Raw genomic sequence first — 18,969 nt, 5'->3', positions numbered from 1 at the left:
TTAACATGATTATGCACTAGTAGAAAAAGCATTTGGGCACTGGTTCAAAACCCCCCTATGCCACCGGTTTTGAACCGGTGGGCATTTGAGGGGTGGCAATAGTCTGATGCAAAGTCACCGGTTCAAAACCGGTGGCAAAAACAAGTATGGCCACCGGTTAACCGGTGGCAATATATATTTTTGCCACTGGTTAACCGGTGGCAATAACTTTTCCCGGTTTTTCTATGGGGTTATTGGCACCGGTTCCTGTTAAAAACCGGTGCCAATAATGGCAAAAAAATAATTTTTTTTTTTCATTTTTTTCACTTAAATTGATAAATAAACACTAATATATATATATAGAAAGTTACATATTTTCATAAAAAAAATGATGTAATATTACAATTTTTGTCTAAAAAATTAAAATAAAATACAAGGTAAAAGAAATATGCAGCTACACAGTAGCAGAAGTGATGAACAGCAGCAGCAGCGCATACAAGGAGCAGCACGCCAGCATAGAAGCAGCCCCATATCTTAGTTAAACAAATTTTTGCATTATTCCTACATGATCTTCTGAAATCCACAAGAGAAGAATATAATCGGTATCAGCTTTTTCAGTGACTTTGAAGCGCCAAAACTCAAAACATATAATACAGTATGTCAGTATATGAGCAAAGCAACTACTGGCGTAAGGATATTAATCAGAAAAGTCTTCATGTAAAATCCTAGACAAGTAGACATGCATAGCTCCTGAACATTTAAATACTTTATATACAAGTATGAGACTATGACTCTATGAATATTGCTTTTGTCCATCTCATACACTTCCAAAAGAAAATTGCAATTCAAAGAGGCAAGAATTTGAATTTTACCAGTATGCTTTGTGGCTACAGGTAAGTGAACTAGGTACAGATCCATATAATCAAGTCGAAGTTGCTTCAAACTGTCTTTGCACGCTTCATATACATGTCCATGGTCAAAGCTCCACAGCTCCAATAGGATTATACATGATAAGTGAGTGTAAATGTCATCTGATGATCAAAGTTCCTCCCAAAATAAGAAATTTTGTCCTCACTTAACCTTAGTGGTTATGAAAAGATCCTCCCTTTTGACAAGCCTAACTTGAATTGCTTCAGCAAGTGCCTCCCCAACCTCAGCTTCATTCTGGTAAAAAGCTACAAGAATCGTACCCGATTACACATCGTAATTTTATCGCCAAAGACAATAAGATAATAGTACATTGTAATGAACATGAGAGTTTTCTACTTGTCATTCTAAGGCTTGTGCTTGTGCATGTACATGGCTCTGGAATTAAACAACCCTAGACTTTGTGAACTTAATAGTCATTTTGAAACAAGAAACAGAACCATAATCATACAACAGCATCACATGGTCAGAGGCTCAGGATGAGGGATGATCATAATAGTCAGTTTGTAAAATCCTTTTTTTTTTAATCATATCTCATCTACTCTTTAAATTCAAACAATCAATCATAGATTACAGTTCATGAGCAATGCCTAGCAAAGTGGTGCGGTGGTGCACATCTTAGTGCCTTAGTACATTACGGTCTCAGACCAAGCTTGAGCTTGACACGAGCTCACTAAATTAAGATTTTGACCGAGCTGATTTGGTAGCTAGCAATCAGGCAAGGGTTATTATCAGTCCTATACTAACAACTTGCACAGAAACAAATATTTCCCAAAGTGTAACAATGGACATACACATGCACAATTGAATCAGAAATAGACTAAAACATTAATTCTTTTTAAATAGCTGCCAATCATGACATGTTATAGCAATGTAAAAACTCCTGTAAAGATTATCGCTAGGCAGTAGTAAGCAAAACAGCACAGCAAATTTCTCTTTAAAAATTCTTTTCACGAGAAGACGTCATTTACATAGATTCACACAAATTACAATTGAGTCATACCGGCTTACCCTATTACAATGAGTGTAGTTGAATTGGTTATAAGAAATATTTTTTCCTTTCAAAGGTTAGACATATACAGAGTAAAAGGGAAATTAAATAAGAAAATTGTCGCATTCAAGTTGTTCTTTTTGTATTTTTTTTTTTAGGTAAAAGCATTCAATTTTTTCTTAAATACCTCTCTAGATGTCTTTATAATGGTGAAGGGATTCAATCTCATGTTTTTAAGTTTTATCCCTGAAGAATTAATCAACTAAATTAGTTGATTGTCCACGTGACCACATTAGTTGTCACTAATCACATTATCCGAAAACTTTCAACCCTTTATAGGAGTAATGACATGATTTTACATGAGTGCCCTTTATATATAATGGATGCGTTGATTTTATCATATTCTTCTTAGTGGTGATGCACTAATGATAAAGTCAATCATAGAAAATAATAATAACAAAAACAGCCATCACAACCAAATTTAGAATTAATAAACCTGTTGTGGCACTCGTGTAAATCTACGTATTGTCCGAAGCATTCTTCACCACTGAAGGGTATCTTCATGTTTTGTAAATTAGCCAACATGTCTTCGTAGTGCTCACCATCACGGACCACCGCGGAAGCCGCCTTAGGGTTTTGACGGCCGGATTCTTGTATCACCTTTAACATGTCATAAAACTCATCAAACACCTTACTATTATTACTATTAGTATTGTAAACATCCATCGTAACAAATTTTCCTTGACAACTTTTTAATTCGTCTCTCAAATTTAATTGATTATTTTCTTTCAAATCAATGTTTCTCTCGTAAACTAAGACAAGCTAATAAAAGACAAGCTAATCACATATACTATACACAGTAGCTTGATCATCACGGAAAAATCCAACATAAGTGCAATTTTACAAACCTGAAGTACAGACTAAATTTAGGGGCTTTTTCCTCCAATAGTTGAAAATTATATTTCAATAACTACTTTACGCCATTAAGAATGGAATCAATGATGTATTAGCTAGGTTGTAAAAATATTACTCCATAATTTACCATGTTTTCAATTAATTATACCGAACATCTACATTAAAACTTTGCAAAGTATTAACAATTAATATGTAATTAATTAATGTGAGAGGAATGTAGTGGATTATTGAGCATTTGTATGTAGCATGGGACAAACTCAAATCAAATAAACGACTTAACAAGAACAATGGAATAGAATTAAAGGACGAATACAGTAATATATGCAACATACACTAAGGTCCAAAGTCATTGGACCAGAACAATCAGAAATTAACAATGAAAAAAAAAAACAAAATTGAAACTAAACCATATAAAGATAGATCTTCAGCAAAGGAGCAATCAAAAAACGAATCGCAATTAGAAATCACAATCAAAATCAAAAGCATCATCCATCACTTCTCCAAGAACAAGTCCACCCATTGCTCCTCCTAACAGACCAGCTTCCAATTCCATTCCCATTCCACCACCCTCAATTAACATACCAAGAACAAAGAAGTGGAATAGCCTATAATTTGAGCAAAAATGATGCATCTATGAAGCTTGAGAAATAAACATATACGTAGTACATAAATTCAAATGCTGGAAGATAGAGCTAAACTCAGAAATTACCAGAAGCAACCATTGCTTTAGGACCCAACTCTTCAAAAAACTCGGCATCTGAACCCTTTTCAAGGACAGTGTGACAATACCTCTGAAACAAGAAGTAAACAAATGCTTTCCCATTAATACAATTAATCTAATTATCCAAATCCCTATAAAAACTAAATTATGTGATTCATACCACGACTTAGATATTCAAGGTCGAGGAAGAACAGGGCAAGGAATGGAGACTTTGAATTTTTTATTCACAGAATAGCCCCCACAGCCACCACGCCTAACCAACTAACCCGCCTTAACCACCACATGCACCACCTAAACCCACCACATGCACCACCTAAACCCACCAGATCCACCACCTTAACCCAAACACATAACCTTAACCCACCCTAAACCGAACCCACACACCAGACCGACCACCTTGACCCACTTTAAGTCCCTAACCTAAACCCACACACCAAACCGACCACCTTAACCCACCCTAACCCGAACCCACCTTAACCAACCTAACCCGAACCCACCCAACTAACCAAAATTATCACCTAAACCAACCTAATCCGAACCCAAACACCTTAAACCACCCAACTAACCCAGATCTATCACCCATCTTCTTAGAAACCCAGAAAAACCCAAAAACCCTAGATCTTGGTTGATAGAATCAAAACATATAACACCAATAAAATTAGGGGAAAACACTAAAAATCAAAATCGATTAATCAAAAGCGCACAATTAAAAGGAAATAATAGAATATACTTGGTTTCTGTGGTTCGCCATCTTCGAATTAGGAGAATAGAAGCGTCGCCAAATTCGTCAAAGGAAGAGGAAGTGGAAGAGCAAGGACAAGACGCCATTGATGAGAAACAATGGAGGTTAGTGAAGGTAATAAAAATGGTGCAAAGAGAGAAAGAGAGTAGTGGTTTGATCTGGTTTTGCCATTGAGGAGAGAGGAGAGAGTGAGAGAGACTGAGAGAGAGGACGAGAAGGAAAGAGAAAGAAAGAAGAAGGGAAAGAGGGGTAGGGCTGCAGGAGTTAGGTTTAACACAGCTAATTCCCACCGGTTCAAACCGGTGGCCTTTAACACATATGCCACCGGTTTGGTTTGAACCGGTGGCAATTTAAAAAAGCCTATTCCCGCCCATTTTTTCCCCACTGGTTTTTAAAAACCGGTGGACATGGCTCGGTGCCTTTTTGTATTTTTCTAATAGTGATGATAAATATGATTATTTTAATTATGATTATTATTTTTATAATTGTTTATTATTGTTATGATTATTATGTTGCTTGATGCTTATTATTATTTATTGCTTGATCACGCCTTTTATGCATGCTTAAAGGGAATTTGTACTTGTAATCACGCTTAATAAGCATATTAATAATCTTGTTTTGGTTAATAGTTTGTGTGATCGCCAATAATAGTTTTATTTGTGCATTAATAATTCAGTCAACATAGATAAATAGGTTTAGGGTTAAACCTATTGATTGCATGTTAGTCAGAAAGCGCACATGAATACGATCAGAATAAAGTAGAGGCCTATTATTAGGGCAGGTTCAATATCTATTAGGTTGGATTTGTACCTTCATCCCCGAACTACAAGTTATGGTTCCAGACCTATTGGAGTTGACGATCTCCTGGATCGTTAAGGGGTGTATCCTTCACCTCGTGAACGGTTTACAAGTTCCTAAAACTTGTTGGCGACCCTTTTGCTCTATCTTCTTTCCCTTTGGACGCCACCGTGCTTTAGTGTATGATCACAGTGGGGTTCAAGTTTGGGGTAATGCTTGAAATATTCCCTACACATAGTGACATTTTTAAAAATTTGTGTGATCTTTAATGTTATTATGAACTTAAAGTACAACATCATGTTGAATAGTGACCTAATTTTATCATAGTGATCTTTATTATTGATATTGACCATTATATTAAAAATTTCATTACAAAATTAATCTCTTATAACTTTTATAATGTCACACTAACTTTTTTTTCAACATAATAACCTTTATATTTATTTAGTGACCTTTTTTTATTAATAAAACAATCATATTGTCACTAATGTTGATGGTTCATAATAAATTAGTGTGAACCAGGTCCATTTAAAAATTTGTACTACTTTCTCACTCTATTTTCTATTTCTAAAAAGTACACGCTCTCCACTTTCTCTCTTTTAAAAGTATGTTTTCTTCACACTTTAATTACTTCTTATAAGTACTTTTCATCTTTAGAGTTTGGAATGTTTTTTTTTTTTTTTTTCACCTGTACATAGTAATTTGAAATATAACCCACCTAATCCACCTATATACTAGTATATATATATACCTGACGGTCTGCTCCAACAATCTCCTTTTCCCTTCCTATTGCTCTGGCTTAGAATGAAAAACAGCAAAAAGGATTTTTAGAGCAGCCATTTCTGAAATTTTTAAAACACAATATAGTCAAATTAAAGCAATTGCGATGGTGACTTCAAACTTGTATCAGGACTTGGAGAGAATAATAAATTATTCCTGCTACTGCTAGTGTTAGAAATTTTTATATGTTGGATATTTGGATGAACACAACAAAGCTCAGCTAGCTCCATAAGCTATTTCCAAAACTTTCTTTTACAATAATGTTAGCGTAGATGAAACAGTTAAAAATTACTTTTAAAAAGTAACTACTGTGTGCCCTTACCCGATACTGCACAGGCCCAAATATTTGGGCCTCAAATCAGTAAAAACATTCACAAATTTCAGGCCCAAAATTTTTTTTTCTTTTTTTTAAATACCACAACTCTTCTCTCTTCTCTTTTCCTATATTCTTCTCCAAGCCAAACCACACATCACCAACAACCATATCTCTACTCCACCCATTTTCTTTCTCCACTTTTCTTAGCTTCATCTACCACCCAAACCACACATCACCAACAACCATATCTCTACTCCACCCATTTTCTCTCTCCTCTTTGCCAAATTGCTGCAATTAAAGCCCAAAATTGTAGAAATTGGGTGTCAAATTGCTGTAAAAAATTGTGATTAATTATCCTTATGATCATCAACAACATTTGAAGTAGTGAAATCGATGAGAACCAAAGAAATGTGAGCTCGTTTTCTTCGCGGAATCTTAGATCGAATATTCTACGTCAAAAATTGTAGGGTGTTACTAGTTTAGTCAGGGGTACTTGTAGGGTGTTACTGGTTTGGTCAGGGGTTACATGTAAGGTGTTACTGGTTTAGTGAGGGTGTTAATGGTTTGGTCAGGGGTTACTTGTAAGGTGTTAGTGATTTTGGTATGGGGTTACTTGTAGGGTGTTACTGGTTTTGGTCAAGGGTTATTTGTATGGTGTTACTGGTTTGGTTAGGGGTTACTTGTAGGGTGTTACTTGTTTTTCTCAAGGGTTACTTGTAGGGTGTTACTGGTTTGGTTAGGGGTTACTTGTAAGGTGTTACTAGTTTTGCTCAAGGGTTACTTGTAGGGTGTTACTGGTTTGGTATGGGGCTTACAAGCAACCCTTGAATAAATGACAAGTAGTCCTTGAATAAGTAATTTATACAAGTAATCCTTGAATAAATGACAAGTAGTCCTTGAATAAGTAATTTATACAAGTAATCCTTGAATAAATAATTCATACAAGTAACCTTTGAAATAACTCATATAAGTAACCCATGAATAAGTAACTCATACAAGTAACCCTTGAATAAGTAACTCATACAAGTAACCCTTGAATAAATCTATACAAGTAACCCCTGAAAAAAAAATAATTCAGGTAACCCTTAAAAAAAGAAATACAAGTAACTCTTGAAAAAAAAATACAAGTAACCCCTGAATGTGTAATCCATAGAAGTAAGCCCTGAAAAAAAAAATACAAGTAACCTCTGAAAAAAAAAAAAAATTACAAGTAACCCCTGAAAAAAAAAAATACAAGTAACCCCTGAATAAATAATCCATACAAGTAACCCCTAAAAAAAATACAAGTAACCCTGAATAATACATGTAACCTCTGAATAAGTAATCCATACAAGTAACCCCTGAAAAAAAAAATACAAGTAACCCCTGAAAAAAAATACAAATAACCTCTAAAAAAAAATACAAGTAACCCTGACAAAACCAGTAACTCCGTTATACAAGTGAAACAGTAACCCCGTTATGCGCGCATAATCCGTTATTTTTACTGACTTGGAAGCAGGCCACACCGTGTGGCCTGCTGCACCAAAAAAGCTCTGAAAAACATTAGGAAATTTTGTGTAAAACTACCCTAAAGATAGGGTCATTTGTGAACAACTACCCAATTATTTTTTATTTGTTTAGAACTATCGGCAAGTTTGGAAACGTTTGGGTAGCACTACCCATTAACATTTTTCGTCCAATTACAACGTTATTTTGGCTATATTTTTCACTTTTATCAATTACAATGGCCAATTAATGCTTAAATAAGCAAAAAACCCCAATTCAATTAAACCCCCAAACCTTAGAATTCAAAATTCCCAAATAATACTAAACTCATGAACCCTAAAATGAATTCTAATTAAAACTTTAATTAGGTTAATTAAGGTAAATTAAAACTTTTATACAAATTGGGAGAGTTAATTGGGTGGAAATAGTGAAAAAAGTGGGCTCCGATAACGTCTTAATTGGAAGAAAAATGTTAATGGGTAGTGCTATCAAAATGTTTTCAAACTTGTGAGTAGTTCTAAACAAATAAAAAACAAATGGGTAGTTGTTCACAAATGACCCTATCTTTAGGGTAATTCTACACAAAATTTTCAAAACATTATACTACGTATATAACTTCTATTTTACTACTTAAATATCGATGAAGCTTAGTGCTATTACTGCTATAGGGTCTTAAAATTTTCCTTCCATTCCACAATGATGTTATTGTTTGGAATTTTTGACTTTTAAAAAATACTCCCTCCGTTTTTAAATACTTGCTCTGCTTTCCTTTTCCGGCTGTTTTTAAATACTTGCTCCATTTTCTTTTTTGGAAAGCTTTTACAATATTTAAATCATTTCTCAAACTTAATGGACCCAACATAATACTCTCTCTTTTCCTACTCTTCCACTACTTTTGCTTTTTACAATTTTTTATTCTCTCAACTACCCCACTACCTCCATATTTTATTACTTTCTCCAATTTCTCCTAAAACTCCACGCATGGAGAAATGGAGCAAGTATTAAAAAACGGAGGGAGTATGATAGAATATTCTAAATTTCTCTCGTTATATAAGAACAAATAAAATCATGTGGGATCTCGTTTGATTCATCTTGATGAGTATATTATTAATATCTAACTTTTATTTTTAGTGTGAGATTAAAGAAATTTGCGGTCAAAAATTGATAAAAACGTGCATCGATTTACGTAAGCAGAAACATCATTATGAAACGGAGGGAGTACTTCACAATAGTGTTGGATTTAGAGATTTTATTTTTGGTAATAAGATCGTTTTATAGTTTCTCCCATTATTATGTCTTTATATCTTACTTTGATACTAAGGTTCTGTTCTCATATGTTAAAATTCAGTTCAGTTCAGTTCTATTTACTTCAGTTCAGCTCCTAATTTCCTTCTCTTATAAAATATTCAGTTCAGTTCAGGTCAGTTCAGTTCAGTTCAATTCAGTTTAGTTCAGTTCAGTTCAGCTAAGTTCAGTCAATGAAAACAGGCCCTAAGAGAGTTTAATTTTTTTATTTTTTTTAGCAAGATAGTTAAAAATATATTTCATTTTGGTATGTCTCATATTTGCAATTAAAACTTTAATAATGTAATTTGTTTATATTGAAAAATTTACATTCATATCTTCAAAAAAAAAAAAAAACAAAAAAACCATAGGACTTCCTAAATTTTTCTTTTAAGGTATGTTTTATAAGAGTGATATATTTAATTTCACACGAATATTTTCTTTAATTTGCTTTATTTAATCGGGGTAACTCTATTAAGTATCAATAACATATACTCTCAATAGTTTTTCAAAAAAAATTAAAATATACTCTCTGTTTTCAATTCCTAGAAAAAAAAAAAAAATTCTCTTTGTTTTTAATTTTTTTCTTTGGTGAATTGCAAAACAAAATTTATTATCATTGATAATCATGATTTTTTTATATTAAGTTAACCATAACATTAATCCTAAATAATGTTACAGGGGTTACCCAATTAGTATTATAGGGTTTACTCGATGAATGTTATATAGGTTACTTTGTTCTAAGCAGCCACATAGTGTGATCATCCACACACAAAACACGCTGATTGTGCATAAAAAAATATTAATTAGCAGCACATTCTTTATGCGACCACTCTGTGTAGCTTGTAAAAAAAAGGGAGTACGTAGTATCCCCAATTATACTAACAGAGTAACTCCTTAATAAACTTAGTGAATAACCCTTAAATAACAAAGTATGTAACACTTACAAACAAACCTTTTTATTTGTCAAATAAAAAAAAAAGTAATCCTTCTATTACTAAGTAACTCTTATAAGTCTATAACCCTAAAAGAGTAACCCCCATAAAACTAATTAGGTAACCACATGATGGTTGACCATACGGTGTGACCAATCACATATAAAAGTTAGTGAATTCAATAATGGTTAATCACATGGTGTGACCAAACTATATAAAAGTTAGCGAATTCAATTAGACGTCTCATCAGAAAAACATAAATCAATAAACAATTAAACGTTGCCTCGTTTAACAAGCAGCCGTATTAGAAAGCAATAATTTGTTCTTCAAAAACAAAAGAAAACAATAATTTGTTGTTTAATATTATAAAATCTTTGTACCAAGACGTTATTGTACAAGGCGCACTCCAATCTTGATTTAACATCAATTTATGCAATTATGCATGTATTATCCTTTCCATTCTAGAATACTGATTTGTACAGTACTATCACATTATAATTGCACTATTATCATATTATTAATATTTGCAACATTAAAGTGAATGATTAATTTTATATTTTCGAAGCAGTACTACTTTAGAAAATTCTAACCAAATCATTATACTGAATTATTTAATTATCAACTTCATCCATGCAATTCTTCATATTGATTTTATTATTACTATATTTTAATTCATTAAAAAGATGTATCTAGCTTGAACTCATCATATCTTACATCTAATGTGTTTGTTAGCAAGATTGTCCTATAAATAACGTACAGACTTCTCCATATTTTATACACATCTGCTAAAAAAAAGCCAAGTTAAAGAATAATAAGAGTAGAAAAAGAGAGAGATGAGCAACTTAAACACAAACATTGTTAACGAGGATGCTAATGAGCTCCTTCAAGGCCAAGCTCAAGTGTTCAATCACTTGTTTGGCTTCGTCCATTCGCTAGCGATAAAATCGGCCGTGGAGCTCCGAATAGCCGATATCATACACTCCCACGGCCAACCAATGAGCTTGTCACACCTAGCTTCGAAGCTAGAGTCTGCATCTCCTGATGTACCATGTCTTGCACGTCTCATGCAACTACTAGCATGGAACAACATCTTCACCGTTGATTACAATCGAAAACCGACATCAAAAGATGAAGGAGAGGCTTTGTATGGTCTTACTCCTACATCTAGATGGCTTTTACATGATAATGAGTTGAGCCTTGCTCCTATGTTTCTCACATTCACCCACCCGTCGATGATGGCCCCGTGGCAAGAGATAGGTCGTTCGATCAAGGAAGGTGGGACCGCTTTCGAGAAAGCCTATGGTGAAAGTATTTGGGAGAAGGGATCTAAGGATGATGAGTTCAATAAGCTTTTTAATACAGGAATGGCATCCGTTACTAAGACTATATTGGACGGTATTTTAAGTGGGTATAAGGAAGGGTTTAGTAAACTTGAAGGAACCCTAGTTGATGTTGGTGGTGGTATTGGGAAAGCTATGGCAAAGATTGTCGAGGCTCACCCACATATTAAAGGAATCAATTTTGATCAGCCTCATGTTGTTGAGACCGCCCCTCGATTTCAAGGTATCACCCATGTTGGTGGTGACATGTTCAAGGAGATCCCTTCGGCGGACACCGTCTTTATCAAGGTACACTCTTAAAACTCATTGTGATTCCACTAGCCTATATTAGTCGCAACTCCTAGTTTGTTGAAGCATAGCTATGAATGTCCCTTATCGATAACAGAGGAAAGGGAAACACACTTTATAAGCTATTTTGATATATTTCGACTACTTACCATTTAGTTTCTAGTTAATTCTTTAGATAGATAAAGCGAATGAACTTTCTCTTTTAAAAAAGAGTGTGACCTAGACTCGTATTTAACAACTTATAAGTTATAACTTAATAAATATGGAAGTCAGTCCTAAGCCTTCCAATCATATTTGTATTTTAGTTTGAGTGATATTGTACGGTTATTTCATTAAAATATTGTATAACTTATTTCTTTCTTAATTGATGCAGTCCGTTTTGCATGATTGGGGAGATGATGATTGCATCAAGATTTTGAAGAACTGCCAAAAGGCCGTATCCAAAAACAAAGGAAAGGTGATTATAGTAGACATAGTTCTAAATCCGGAAGGTAGAGGCCTTTTTGATGAAACAAAGTTAGGTTGTGATTTATTGATGATGGCACTTTGTGTTGGTGGCAAAGAGAGGACGCAACATGAGTGGAACAAACTTTTAAAGGAAGCTGGCTTTGCTCATTACAACATCATCACAATTCCTGCGTTTGTTTCAATTATTGAGGCATTTCCTACAGAAAATTAATTAATTAATTGATTATTGATGCCATGCCATCTTTTCATGAATTATCATTAATGTTCTCTTGTATTACTCTAACCCTAACCCTACCCCTCTCATTTAGGGATGGGGTGGGGTTGAGTGTCGAATTGAATTAATATGTACAGAGTACGTATTAGATAAGCATTGTTGTGTGTTAATGTATGTAACTACATAATGTTACATGAAATATAAGATTTCTTTTTTAACTCGGATTTGTTTGTAAGCATGAAAAGCAAGTGTATGTTATAATTGATTATTAAAATAATATTGAAGAACCTTTGCAATATAAAATTCTTTTTTATTTTATTTTACTTTTATCAAAAGCACAAATATATATATATATATATATATATATATATATATATATATATATATATATATATATATATATATATATATTTACTAGTAATCTTTTTTCATTAGGTTTTCATCAGTGGTCAACTATTAAATTTTATTTCTCTATTATTTACATGCTAAAAATATTTCTGTTAAAGTTTTGGGGTCATTTCAGATCTTAATAAACCGAATTGCACTTGGATTTGGCAAAAATAATAACATAAATGTTCGTCTTATATGTTAGGAAAAATTGTCAAAAATAATACAAACTTTGAGCGATCCACTAAAAACAAGTCAAACTTTTAATTATTTCTAAATAATACAAACTTTAAGGAATATCTGCTTTAAACATGATATTTCACCTACAACTTATTTAACCGGTTATTTTTTTTTTTATATCTTATAAAGTTGTTCAATAGTTTTAAAAAAATAATACAATGTCACGTGTTCCATATAACCTATTCATGAGGTAACTAATAGGTTTTAACTTGTTTAAAGCGGATAACCCTCAAATTTTGTATTATTCAAAAATAATTAAAAGTTTGATTTGTTTTTGACGGATTGCTCAACGTTTGTATTATTTTTGACAATTTTTCCTATATGTTAACAAATTTCTCAATTTGCATGTAGTTATTTTTTAGCTGTGAAAATTGCTCAAGTGAAATTTTGAAGGTCATTTTAGTTCTTAAGAAGTTAAGAGTACAAATTAAGCTATAAATTAGCCAAAAAAAACGTAAAACAAGAGCATTACGTTATTTTATAGGTTTTGGACAAGCATTTTTAGCCCAGCCCAACATATTAGGCTTATTTTTTCCTATCAGCTCGGCTTGCCCAAGATTACCTCTAGTTTAGTGGTAGGCAAATTAAAATATGTTTAGGCTAGAGGAGGAGAGGGATTAGAATTATAAAATGACTAATGAGGATGGAGAAGAGTGTACGGTTTTAGGCTTGTGTTGGAGTGTGGAGTTAGGCTTGATTTGGATTGTAATGTTGGGGCTTTGTTTGAGGGTGGTTTGGGCTAAGTTTAAGTGAGCAACAGAAATGAGTGATTTTGTGTAACGATGAGAATGGAAACTTATAAAGGTGCCCATTATTCAAGAGTTGGAAGAGAGGGGAGGCCTTAGATTGGGCACCAAATTGACTAAAATAAGGAGATTCATTGTTCAGAGTTGATTAATGTTTTTTTTTAACATAACTAGAAGATATATAGATTAAAAGGCTATAGCCTTAATATTTACATCAAACATCCCATAATAATTACAAAAATTGATGTTGCAGCAAAATAAGCCTATGCAATAGGCCAAAAGTACAACCGAAATTAGTCTCCTACAAGGAGATCTATGTACATCATTAGTGAGACCAAAAGCTTCCCGCATCCATAAAACATACCTAACAACTATTGACATCCATAAGTCGAACCCAAAAGCTATAAACATCCATGAGAGTTGATTAATGTTACATTTATCAAATTTGACCTTTTTATTTAAATATTACACTAAACATTACATTTGCCTAATAAAATTTATGTTTGAAAGGTCTTAGCTCATTTGATAGGTATAACATTTAATTTTGATAAATGTATCAAATTGATAGGTTTTGCATGTTACAAAACTAACATTTATCAAATTTGCAAAGTTACTTTTTTGCAATGAATCTCCTTAACAGTTACATATATACTCGCAAATGATAAGTCAATAAATCTTGTTTAAGGCGTGTTTACGTTAACTTCATTGTATGATAGTCAATTTGAAGTTAGCTTTAACAATTTTTATACTAGCTTTAATCCATTCAAGGGTAATTTTTAATTCATAACATGTTGGATTGTATTTTAATATGTAATTTCTAATGGATACTTGATATGATAAATAATATGATTAACACTTGATATGATAATTAATATGATAACTAATATGATTAATTTATAAGTGTTGTTTAAGGGAAAATATGTTCGAAAAACGATAACTTTTGTAGTTTATAAGGATAACTTAACATTCTCATGAATTTGATTATAGGAATTTAATTCCCATAATTTTACAATTTATGGGAAGTTCTATTTTCAACTGAACCAAACAATCCGTCTTACAATAAATTAATGAAAGTTCGGGTCTGTTCAGATTGACTGAACTGAGCTGAACTGAACTTAACTGAATATTTTATGGGATGTTAGTTTAGATGAACTACTATGAGAGGGGGAGTGAATAGTAGTAGGTTCCAATTATGAAACTAATGCGGAAATTAAAAACAAACTTAAAGAACACAACAAGATTTTACGAGGAACGAAACATTCCAAGGCCTAACTGGAAGTAAAACCTTGACCCTTCTCGAGACTTTCAAACAACTTCCACTATAATAGGCAACTCTCCTAGTACAACCTATTATTACAGACCTTTCTCACAAGTTTTACTAAAGACTCTTGCTACCTGATAGGAACCTATCCTACCCGACCTGAGACCCACTCAGGTTCCCTCAGTACTACTCAAGTGCCTACACTCTGCTTCCTCACTAAAGCTTACTCTCAATGCTCTCACTATTATCACTTGAATTTTAGAGAAGAGACACTCCTCCAATCAAATGTGAATTATCAACAATTTACGAACTCCACAAAAACCAATTACAACACAAATACTCACTCTAATATATGAATGGAAAGCTACATATGAAACCCGAAATCAAAATGATAAAGCTTAAACCTTTGGCAAACTTACTCTTAAGCACTAAGTGGTTTTCAAGCTTAAACCTCTCATTTTACTTCGCTGCATTACTTCTATATTTATAGAAGTTCCTCAGCTCATAAAGTAGGGTTTAGAGAAATGATAAGTTCAAACATAAATTCAATCTTATCTTTTCAAAACCGAAATTAAAACAGATTTGATTTCGTTTTTAAGAAAACCTTTATCCAATCAAATTTGTTTTATTTAAAAGATAAAGTTTTATGAAAAAGATAAACCCAAGTAAATTAGATTTTAAAAGATAAAATCAAACAAAATACTTTTTCATAAACCTAAGCTTATCTTTTATGAATTACTTAGTTTGCCAAGCTTTATCTATTTTCTAATAAGTTCCATGTATAACAACCACATATATTACATCATCCTAGAAAAAACAAACTTATCTTTAATACAACCCATTTTTTTCGGATGATATCTCGAGCTCTGCTCCGATCCTTGGTTGTTGAGGTTTGCCCCAGAATTACACCGGAACCAGGTCGTTACAAACCGTTGCGAAGTTCTTGTTAGGAAACTCCTTAATTTCCATTTCTGAAACTCTTCTTCTGTCTTTCCTAATTATCCTAGATCTTCTAAAGTTCCTCTGCTTCAGCTCCTACTTCAACTCCTAGAGTCTACTAAACCTCAAAACATCACAATAGTAGAAAATCCTTATTAGATGGAAGTTTGCTCAATCACAACCATCATCATCAAAACTCATAAGGGTCAACATGAGAGAAGGAAATTAAGAACTTAACTTAATTTAACTAGAATTATTGAATTTCACTAAAATGAAAATAATATGAAGAGAACAAACCCTTCATCAAGAATTTGTTTTGGTCAATTACGTCATTTTCTAAGACAGTTTTATTTTATTATAATATTTACAAACACACACATCACACATGTTATTCCTACACAATGCAGAACCTTTTTATTTTATAATATAGATGTAGTAAGGACCAAGGACATAAGGTGACAAGACTGACCATTGAATATGAAGTAATGAACTACTAGAATGATGAACGATAGGATGAATAACAAAAAAACAAATAAATGGGCCAGTAGAGGATTTCCTATCCTCTACTAAGTTGGGTCCTTAAGGACTCAACTAAGGGGAAAAAGAATTCCTCCAGTAAACATGGCAATTTAAAGGCTTTTTATATAGTTTTTGGATTAAGATCAGCAACTGTTAGATATATTTTATTTACTCCCTTTTCTTTTGGACCGGAAACAAATTTAATTAAATCATTACCGGTATCAAGTGTTTGGTTGGAAGATTTATGTAAACATTACGATTACCTATGGGTAATGGTATCCACTCATTTTGTTGACCCTTATGAGTTTTGATGATGGTTATGATTGAGAAAACTTCCATCTAATAAGGATTTTCTAGTGTTGTAATGTTTGCAGGTCAAGTAAATTTTTGGTGTTAAAGTAGGAACTGAAACAAAGGAACTTTAGATTATCCAGGATACCTAGTAAAGTCAGAAGAAGAGTTCTAGAAATAGAACTTCAAGGTGTTCCTTGACAGGAACATAACAACGGATTATAATGACCTGGTTTCGATGTAATATTGGGGCAAGACCTCAACGACCAAGGATCAGAGCAGAGCTCGAGATATCAACAGATTAAGATAGACTTCATAACTTAGGTTGTATTGAAGATAGGTTTGTTTTTCTAGGTTGATGTAAATATATATCTGGTTGTTATGCATGGAACTTATTAAAAATCGGATAAAGCTTGGCAAAATAAGTAATTAAAAGATAAACTTAGATTTATGAAAAAGTATTTGATTTTATCTTATAAAATTTGATTTAATTGGTTTTATCCTTTTCATAAAACTTTATCTTATAATAAATGGAATTTTACAGAAAAAAGGTTTTCTTAAAATCGGGATTAATTCATTTTCGGTTCTAAATGATAAGAATGAATTTCTGTTTAACTTATCATTTTCTAAAAACCTTACTTTGTTAATTGAGGAACTTCTATAAATATAAAAGTAATACAACGAAGCAAGGTGAGAGTTTAAGCGTGAAAACCACTTAATACTTAAGAGTAAGTTTGCCAAAAGATTTAAGCTTTATCATTTTGCTTTTGGGTTTCATGTGTAGCTTTCCATTTATATATTAGAGTGAGTCTTTGTGTTCTAACTGGTTTTGGAGTGATTGTGAACTCTTGACAATTCACATTTGAGTTAGGAGTTTGAATTCTCTAAAATTTGTATGTGTTTAGGAGTTTGAAAGTTACTAAAAATTCAAGTGGTAGTTGTGAGTGCACAGTCATTACTACAAAATTGGCCAAAGAGACCTCAAGTAAGAGTCCATTTAATTAAATAGGTAGTCTCTTAGTTTCAAGAGACCCAATATCCTAAATATGTGGTCTCTAAAAACATTTGAGAGCCATTTATTTGAGATAATAAGTCTCTCGTATTTTTTATAAATTTTAATTCAAAATAGTAAAGACCATTTTTCTACATAAGCGGTCTGTCTCTCCTCTACTTTTCCTTTTGTTTTTTTTTTCCTTTTCAATTAATTTTCCCAAGGATTTTTTGTGAAAAACTTCCTTTTATATACAACTTTTTGTGAAAAACTACCTTTTAAAAAAATTGTTGTAAATGACTACCTCTTTTTTGAAAAATGTTGTAAATGACTACCACTTGCCGGAATCTGGCCGTTGACTCACTTTTCCGGCGTTGACCACCCATGTGCCGGTCACATGACCTTTATTTTTTTTCTTTTTTTTCTATGCATGCACCACCAGCAATGCCGCCATCTTGACCACCGCCCCACCACCACAACACCTCAACCCACCTCAAAACACCCTTACAACCGCCCCCACGCATCCCAAAACCAACCCAACCCCACTTGAAACTGCCTCCACCCCGGCAAATCCAACACAAACCCTCAATCGCTCCCCAATTCCGCGACCTTCAAACAGCAACACCATTAACTCTGTTCCCCTGCCATCAATGCACCACCACTCTCCATCTTTACCTCTTGACGCCACCAATAATTACACCACCACACCCACCAAGCTGCAAATAACAACCATACTTACCACCATCCCAACCACGGTACACTAACAACAATAACGCAACAATTAAATTAAAAAACTAATTATTGTAAATACCAAACAATTAAGGAAAGGAAGGGAAGGGTTCTGGTTTTTTTCAAGGGGGTCGAAGGAGGGTGGGCGGGATTTCGAAGGTGAGAAATGCGTAGGTGGGATGAAATTTGACCGGAAATTGATAATTTATTTGAGGGGTGGCCGGAAATCAAGAATCAAGGGGAAGGGGATGTGTTTCAATTCGGGGGAAATGATAAGCAGTAAAGGGAGGTTAGCAGGGAAAGGGTTGTCGTGCCGGAAATAATGGAAGTGAGGGTAGGGAAAGGAGTGGCCGGAAATTGATAATTTTGTTTGAGGGCTGCAAGAAGGGGTGGGGGATGGTCGGGATTGGAAAAGGGAGGTAGAGGGGCAACCAGTGCAACAGTTAGAAACTGGACAAGGGAGGGGGAGGTGACGGCGAGGGGGTAGGGGGTGGTGAAAAACTAGAAAAGGGAGGAGGAGAAGGGGGTGGGGGTGGTTGAAAAAAGGGAAAAGGCCGCCACGTGGGGTGGTCAACGCCGGGAAAGTAAGTCAATGGTCAGATTCCGGCAAGTGGTAGTCCCTTACAACATATTTTTAAAAAGAGGTAGTCAATTACAACAATTTTTTTAAAAGGTAGTTTTTC

At 33.5% G+C, this 18,969-nt stretch overlaps 1 protein-coding gene and 1 long non-coding RNA gene across 2 annotated transcripts; one reads left to right on the top strand and one right to left on the bottom strand.

Moving 5' to 3' along the window:
• Positions 1 to 378: 378 nt before the first annotated feature.
• Positions 379 to 2,552, bottom strand: LOC145559718 (uncharacterized). The gene is made up of 4 exons (XR_014092896.1): positions 2,394 to 2,552; positions 1,060 to 1,154; positions 852 to 969; positions 379 to 549 (listed from the first exon to the last, which is right to left on the bottom strand). It is a non-coding gene; the product is annotated as an uncharacterized LOC145559718 (long non-coding RNA).
• An 8,013-nt stretch (positions 2,553 to 10,565) lies between these two features.
• Positions 10,566 to 12,293, top strand: LOC145559717 ((R,S)-reticuline 7-O-methyltransferase-like). Its single transcript, XM_081621059.1, has 2 exons — positions 10,566 to 11,501; positions 11,875 to 12,293. The coding sequence occupies exons 1-2, from the start codon at positions 10,707 to 10,709 to the stop codon at positions 12,178 to 12,180; spliced, it is 1,101 nt and encodes a 366-aa protein (XP_081477185.1). The 5' UTR covers positions 10,566 to 10,706; the 3' UTR covers positions 12,181 to 12,293.
• Positions 12,294 to 18,969: the final 6,676 nt, after the last annotated feature.

The sequence above is a fragment of the Chenopodium album genome, chromosome 9 (genome assembly GCF_948465745.1).
Source record: "Chenopodium album chromosome 9, dcCheAlbu1.1, whole genome shotgun sequence".
NCBI classification, from domain to species: Eukaryota; Viridiplantae; Streptophyta; class Magnoliopsida; order Caryophyllales; family Amaranthaceae; genus Chenopodium; species Chenopodium album.
The sequence above is the reverse complement of the archived record's forward strand: the minus strand, read 5'-3'. Positions and strand labels throughout refer to the sequence as shown.

Excerpts from the sequence above, each read along its gene's own strand:
- LOC145559717 (XM_081621059.1), top strand. The coding sequence starts at position 10,707 with ATGAGCAACTTAAACACAAACATTGTTAACGAGGATGCTAATGAGCTC. Across the intron at positions 11,502-11,874 it reads CGGACACCGTCTTTATCAAG|TCCGTTTTGCATGATTGGGG; the intron begins GTACACTCTTAA and ends TAATTGATGCAG.